Source organism: Rhinoderma darwinii, chromosome 2, assembly GCF_050947455.1.
Source record: "Rhinoderma darwinii isolate aRhiDar2 chromosome 2, aRhiDar2.hap1, whole genome shotgun sequence".
Lineage (NCBI taxonomy): Eukaryota > Metazoa > Chordata > Amphibia > Anura > Rhinodermatidae > Rhinoderma > Rhinoderma darwinii.
In genome coordinates, this window is record NC_134688.1 from 220501577 (window position 1) to 220509486 (window position 7910).

The 7910-nt window shown below is 41.9% G+C and overlaps 1 protein-coding gene across 1 annotated transcript; it reads left to right on the forward strand.

The window, feature by feature from the left end:
* Nucleotides 1–480: 480 nt before the first annotated feature.
* On the forward strand, nt 481–6733 carry C1QBP (complement C1q binding protein). Its single transcript, XM_075852862.1, has 6 exons — nt 481–778; nt 1523–1673; nt 3275–3362; nt 3737–3832; nt 5710–5838; nt 6533–6733. The coding sequence occupies exons 1-6, from the start codon at nt 562–564 to the stop codon at nt 6677–6679; spliced, it is 828 nt and encodes a 275-aa protein (XP_075708977.1). The 5' UTR covers nt 481–561; the 3' UTR covers nt 6680–6733.
* Nucleotides 6734–7910: the final 1177 nt, after the last annotated feature.

Here is a 7910-nt window from a genome sequence, read left to right on the forward strand (position 1 = left end):
AACATGCCAGCAGCAGCTCCATACAACGTCCCTCCTTAAAAGGCCGTGTAAACGAGCACCGATCAACGAGACAGCTCGTTGATCGGCGCTCGTTTGCTCCTTTCACAAGTAGCTAGTATGGGGATGAGCGCTCGTTACTACAATCGCTCGTCCCCATACAGTTCTATCATGTCGGCAGCACATCTTCCTGTTTAAACAGCGAGATGTGCTGCCGACAACGATAATAGTTTCAGTGTTTAAAACGATACAATCAGCCGATGAATGAGCGTTCATCGGCGGATCGCTGCCTTGTTTACACAGGGCAATTACCGGGAACGAGCGTTCTTGCCCGATAATTAGCCAGTGTAAAAGGGCCTTTACACAAGCAGCACTGAAACCGGCCTGTTAGCCCCTCCTACTAATGTCGCTAGTCACATGACCGTGTCTGCGCTCTACTCTCTCTCCCATTGGCTAAGACGGTGACTTCATCACTTCCGGTGACGCGCTTCCTTCTGCAGAGGTAAAAGGTCAGGGGTGTCACGGTGTCCTCTTCTCCTTCCACACGTGGGTCCTAGCCGCACCATGTTCGCCTCCCTGTCCCGCTCTCTGCTCACAGCCGCAGCCAGAGTAGTGGTCGCTCGGCCGCTGCCATTGCTGAGCAGTCAGGGTCCAGCCCGAGCTCTCACGCGATCTTTATGGCTGCATGGCGGGGCCGGCAGTACTCTCAGGCCAACTTTCCTGAACCCATACCGGGGTTTCCCGGCTGTGTCGTGTGGATGCGGGGGGCTTCACACTGAAGGTAAGAGTCAGAGCAAGCGCTCCCACTTCTTACTACATTAGTTATGGCGATCTATATATTACACGTAAATTATCCATGTGACACTGGGGTTTTAAATGTAGATCTTACTAGTGGATGTCTGGAGTTCTGTAATGGATCTTTGTTTACATATTTTCCATAACTTTTATGTGATCTCATAATAGCGGTGAGTTATAATCACATTATTTTGTGGCTGCAACGTTTGTGGTTCTATTGACCCGAACATGTCACGATAGAAGCTGGACACGTTATGTGATGATATTTCGTCAAAGTTTTTTTTTCCCCTACTAAAACAGTTGAATATATGGGATAGGAAAGATGTAATTCTCATCCAACCCCATTGCATCCAGCCGGAGAATGGATGTGGAGATAGCTGGGACGCTTATCTAATAGACATTTATGCCATAAATGTTTAATTTGGGTCTATCCCTTTAAAGGAAGTCCAGTTTTACTTACCTGGGTTCCCTGTATGATACGATTTCTGAATTGAACGAATTTCAGAACACCTGACCTGAAGTTTTGTAAGTTCTCCCCTTCCTTCCTAAGCTACGACCTAGCAATCCAGTAAGACTTGCACCAACCTTCTACTGTGATGGTTTAGGTGTAAAACGATTGTTCTTTGAAGAAAATGAGGTGACCAGTAATAGAAGAGGGGGTTACAGGGTATATATATGAAGGTTTCCCTATTGTATGTAAGCACATGTTCACACTGTACATTTGTTTTAGGTGACAAAGCATTTGCAGACTTTCTGAATGATGAAATCAAGGAAGAGAGAAAAATCCAGAAACACAAGAACCTCCCAAAGATGTCTGGTGGGTGGGAATTAGAACTCAATGGCACAGAAGCTAAACTGACAAGAAAAGTGTCTGGAGAGAAGTGAGTGACTATTCACCTACAATATTGTTTTATTATGGTACAGTAATGTGACTACATGACATTTGTTTATTTCTTGACTGGAATAAAGATGGTCAAAGACTGAGATTTTTCAGGGGATCCCTCAGATAACCGGATGTTCTAGACTGTATCAGGATCATGGCAGTCATATGGTATCCAGAAGCTAGCTTCATATTTGGCTATGCACACTCCATAAGGAAATTTCTTAAGACGCTCCGGTGAATTGTCCGTTCCCATGGCAGTAATATGGCCACATTTTAGGGTACTATTAAATCTGCAATAGATGGGAAGAACTGCGGTGGGTTTGGATTTTGTGGCTGTATTATGTAATCTGAATCTGGCCTAATCTTGGTTCTAGGTTACAAAACATAATATGAAGTGCCTACAAATGGCTATTATGTTTGCTTGCATGAGGCCTTAGTTACAAATAATTTTTGGGGGAGGGGAGTGACTGACCTTGGATGAAAGTCTTGAAGCAAGAGTGTTACTTCTGATGCGAACACTAGGGGGCAGAGCTGTGGCATTCTTCACTATGCGAACTAATCCTTGTTTCTAACGTACAGAGATTTGAAATGAATTTCTAATAAAAATGTAAAATAGCAACACAGCAAGGTGGAGATAATGTGGTTGGTTACCAAAAAGTATATGATTTGGGACTTTATTTTATTTTTTTATAAGTGTAGTGTTCCCCAGGAATGCCCCACTACTGACGTCCATAATTGTGGAGACTGATGCCTGCAGATGCTTTAACCACCAAAGAGAGGGGGAAGACAATAATCCTGGTATAGACAAGGCACTGCTCAAGTTAACTATAAAAATAACAAATGTATTAAATATAATTAAAAGGGCAGCATATACAATCCTGCATTTTCAGATAAACATCACAGGCCCGCTGGGTAGTAAACACGATTGACAGTGTTAAAGAGCAATGTTGCTCATAGAAACCATATACTGAACAGTAATTGCACAATACATATACTGAATTTCACTATATTTCATTAATTAGTGATTAGGTTTATGTGAGAACCATATAAAGTTGGGACCATGTAGGTCCAGTAGCGCCGCTGGACAGAGGCTCAATGCCTGACAAGGGAATACCATAGAATGGTTAGTAAAGTAGCGGCCATAGACAGAAGGATAATCACAGGAGAACTGCTACAAATAAGCATAAATCTGAGAATATACTTATCGTATGACCGAACGTAGCGACCAACGAGAAATTCCTTTAGTGGAAAGTTCAGCCCCTGGCTTCAATTCTATCGTTCCTACTACAGTAGAAACGGCAGCTTAAAGGAATTTTTCAATGCCAGCAGTTAAGTGCGGCAAAATCACACTTCCGCTATCAGTGTTGGGTTCTCCCAGTTGGTTATACTGCCAGACATCGTTGCAATAGGAACCAGTCAGACACTGGCTCTTCAGATTTATGCTTATTTGTTGGGGGTTTTTATTAAGAAATTTTAGTATTTGGAAGGGAAATATCAGTATGAAAAAAAAATAAACCACACTTCAAAATATTTATTCTGAATCAATCTCTAGTGGTTTGTCTCTTGCAGTTATTGAAAATAATTTTTTTTGCCCCCAAGGATAACCGTGACTTTCAATACAAACAACAGCATTCCACCAACCTTCGATGAGGAACAACAAGAGGGACAGAAGGGCGACAATGAGGAGGTATAGTAATGGGACTAGATGGCAATAACTTAAAACCATACATGTGGTTGCTAATGGAAATATTTCACAAATGTTTGTAAAGGCGACTGCATGGCTGGGTGCTTGATTTTATAGTTTTGTCCATATAGTGTCTCCGGCTGCAATAAAGGCCACGTGAAGATGTAGTCCTACAAAAACTGATCTGCAAGGATGTGAGCTGAATAGGATAGAATACCTTGCGGCAAATATTTCAGCAGGGATTCCTATAATTGGTGTTTTAGGCTTATTTACATAGGCTTTGGTGTATGTGTGTAAAATGCATATGATTATATAATCTATTTTGATTTTCTTAAAGAAATACCTGCTAATGTCATTTTTTATTTTTTCTTCTGTAGCCCGAACTTGTTTCCACTCCTAACTTTGTAGTAGAAGTCACAAAACTAGAAGGCAACAAGACCTTGGTGCTGGATTGTCACTATCCTGAAGATGAGGTAATGTGCGGTTTCAGCGTATAGATGGTTTTTAGGCCTAATTCACCCGAGCGTGTTAAACGTCCATTGGAACAGCGGCCGTCCCATGGACCTATGTAATTCAATGTGGCCGTTCGCACAGCCGTTGTTTCAACAAACCGTGTGAGTGGTAAAATAGATAGGACATGTCCTATCTTTTCACACATCACGCATCTCTCCATAGACTCATCTATAGGGGATGTGAGACATCGCGTCCTGCAGCGCCGAGCACGGATGCACCTCGGACGTGAAAAACTGCAGTTTTTCACATCCGAGATGCACCACGCTCGTGTGAATTAGGCCTTAGGGGGGATATGCTGGGCCAGTGCATCAGCTAAATGAATGAACTGATTAGCACCTTTCAAAATATTCTCTCTATGCTTCATATAAACACAGCAGAGAAAATGTGTTATTTAACCCCTTAGTGACCACCAATACGTCTTTTCACAGCGGTCACTAAGGGGCTTTAGACTAGGCTGCCATGAAGAGGCAGCGGCCTAGCCCAAGTCCTGCACGGGTGTACCGTGCAGCCTGGAATGGGTGCTCGGCTGTCTGAGCACAGCCAGGCTCCTGTTCCAACAGTAGCGATCAAAGTTTATTTAGAACACCGCCGTTTAACCCGTTAAATGCTGCGGTCAATAACCACTGCGGCACTTAAGTAATTTACAGAGGAACGGAGCTCCCTCTGTCCGCCATCGGCGGCCCACAAATACAATCATGGGGTGTCATGGCAACCGGGGGCCTACTAAAGGCCCCCAGGTTTGCCCTGGGTATATGCCTACTAGGATGTGCCGGAGGCATGGCCTAATAAATTGCCTGTCAGTTTTACACGGACTAGCAATAATGCTCTGGTATACAAAGTATACCAAAGCATTATATCTGTGATCTAAAGATCGCATAGTGAAGTCCTCTAGTGAAACTGAAAATTAAGTATTTAATGTTGAGTAAAAATTATTAAAGATTAGTGTTAAAAAAACAACTTTTTTTTTTCCCCATAAAGTGGTTTTATTCAATAAATGAAAAAAAATAAAAGTATTTATGGTATCGTCGCGACCGTAATAACCAAAACAATGAAGTTAACTTGTAATTTAAACCGCAAAGTGAACGCCGTAAAAAAACAGCAAAATTGCTTTTTCCATTGCCCCCCAAAAAAGTCATAAGTAAAACAAGTCCCATGTACCCCAAAACAGTACCAATCAAAACTACATCTCGACCTGCAAAAAAAACAAGCCCTCCTATCACTACATTGACTAAAATTACAGCTCTCGCAAAGAGCCGTTGCAAAAACAAATAATTTTAGTTCGTTTTTTTTATTGTGCAAGCCATAAAACATAAAAAAAAAATACATATTTGGTACCGCCGTAATCTTACCGACCCATAGAATAAAGGCAACATGTTATTTATGCTGCACAGTGAACAGTGTGAATTTAAAGCTTTCCTACCCCCCCCCCCCCCACACCAAAAAAAAAGTTAATAAAAGTTATATGTACCCCAAAATGGTGCCATTAAAACATACAACTAATCCCGCAAAAAAACAAGTCCCCATACAGCTACAGCTTCGTTCAAATATGTGCTAGGGTCCTGTTCTGTCGGAGCTTTCCATCGGAACGGAACTCTGACTGAAAAGGAAACCAGAGTATGAAAAAGCAATACTATCGTCATTTGGTGTATGCCTGGGTTCTCTTTCATGTAACTGCAGAGCCAAGCTATAACCAGGCTTAAAAAAAAAGGTTAAAGGACTGCAAATTTTACAAAATGCAGCTTGTAATAAGGTGTAACACAAAAAAAGGGTGCCTTTACATACATTTCTAAGGCTACAATTTAAAATGTCTATCTTCCTGTATTTATTCTTAATGAAGGTTGGACAAGGCGAAGAGGAGGAGGAAGAAAGTGACATCTTCACCATTCGAGAAGTTAGCTTCCAGCCCACTGGTGATACAGACTGGAAAGAGAACAGCTACACGCTGAGCACAGATTCTCTTGACTGGGTTCGTACAGAATTATTTTAGGGGATCATTTTTAAAGCATTAATCACATCAGTGGGTGCAATACAGCATCCTAATCTACCGTTGGGGGTACTGATCTAGGGCATGCTTTATGCAAATATTTGTTGCTGCAACTGCTTGGTATCAATAATTTTGGGAGTGCATTCTTCAGATGAGAGCGCAGCAGCTCATCCACTGTTATGACCATGCAAACATAGGTTAGGGGTTTTCTTTATATTTAATCTCCACATGACTGAGTAAATTTACATTTGTGTTTGACCTCAAGTGCATGTAACACTTGCAAGTGCTATAAAAAGATTAAAATGTATAAAGTATCGACTAAACAGATGTGCTAAATTATACATTTGGTGATCATAAAATGGGATCTAAGGCCTTATTTACACGAGCGTGTAAAACGTCCGTGTGACGGCCGTTGAAACATCGGCCGTCCCACAGACCTTTGTAATTCAATGTGGCCGTTCACACAGCCGTTGTTTCAATGGACCGTGTGAAGGGTCTGTGGGGAAAATAGGACATGTCCTATTTTTTCACACTTCACACATCCCTCCATAGACTCATCTATAGGGGATTCGAGACATCGCGTCCCGCAGCGCTGAGCACGGATGCACCTCGTCCAAGATGCGCTCGTGTAAATAAGGCCTAAACGTAATGGATCTTCTTTGATTTTTCCTTCCAGGCTTTGTATGATCATCTGATGGATTTCCTGGCTGATCGAGGAATAGATAACACTTTCGCTGATGAACTGGTCGAGTTTAGCACCGCTTTGGAACATCAAGAGTATATCGGTTTCCTTGAAAATCTCAATAAGTTTGTCAAATGTTAAGTGTAGAATGATAGGCTTCTCTCCATTTTTATTACAAATGCCAAATTGTATATCTTCTATGCCATCCACATAATAGCACTTAATTCTGTGTCTATGTGGATGTGGTGAAGAACCGTATTACTGGCTTAAATAGGGTTACGTTTCCATTCATCTGAGAGCTGCAAGTGCTCTTTAGTATGTTCTATTTAACGTTATTTAATTTTGTAAAAGGGCTCCCGATTATAGACTTCTAGAAATTTGGCTAGATTCCGACTAGGAGGGCAGGTGTGTGCATTTTAAATTTAGTAATGGAGAAGGTAAGATCAGTAATATACTCCCATGCTTAAACTGAACGTATTAAGAGAAATTTGCAAGAATATAATGGACTTAATACTTTGTGTCGGACCAGCCTCCTTTCAACTCTGTATCTTTTTGTTTTGTACAAACACCATTAAAAAAATTAAAAAAATTCTACTGGCTGATATTTTCTAACTTTGCTAATTTGGAAAGCGGGGCTGCATGGTGAAACTCTTGCATATGCTGGTAGCTACTTACCAACCTGGTCACTACACTGTTTCAGTACTTGGTAAAGGTAGATATAAATGAATTGCAAAGTGTATAAAATGACTTTGAACAGCCTTAGTCAATAGGAATTTCATATTAATCTAAGAACTCAGTGACACGGAGGTACAGTATGGGCCCATAGCAGGTAACAGGTGCCATATTATAATCTAGGTATGTGAGACTAGACATGGCCCACACATCCACTTTTAATACATTGATCTACAGCGGCTAGGCAAAAATGTATAAATCTGAACGAGGTTCTTTAACATTTTGATCAAATTGTATAAGCCCACTTGCCATTTCACGGCAACCTCTCAAAAAGTGGGTCCCTACTCAACTGGTTGCAGCACCACATGGCAGTTGCTGCCACTGCAACACCGCTCCTGCAGAGGGAGCAGCCCAAAAGCACCCATGCTGCCAGGCCACGCCAAGCCTCCTTGGCTCTGAGCCACATCCCCCTCACCTCCCCACAAGTGCAGCACCACAGCGACAGACACAACCACACAGTACCACAAGATGTGAACAGATTGAACAAGCTCACCTTTCCATGCGCTCCTAGTGGCCAACTGAGAGCACAGGCCAGAGCAGAAACACGAGGTCATTCCCGAACTAAAATCACCTGGGCCAAATATAGGGAGTGCTGGTGCCAAGTAAAACAAAAAAAAAAGTGAGGGGGATACACTGTATA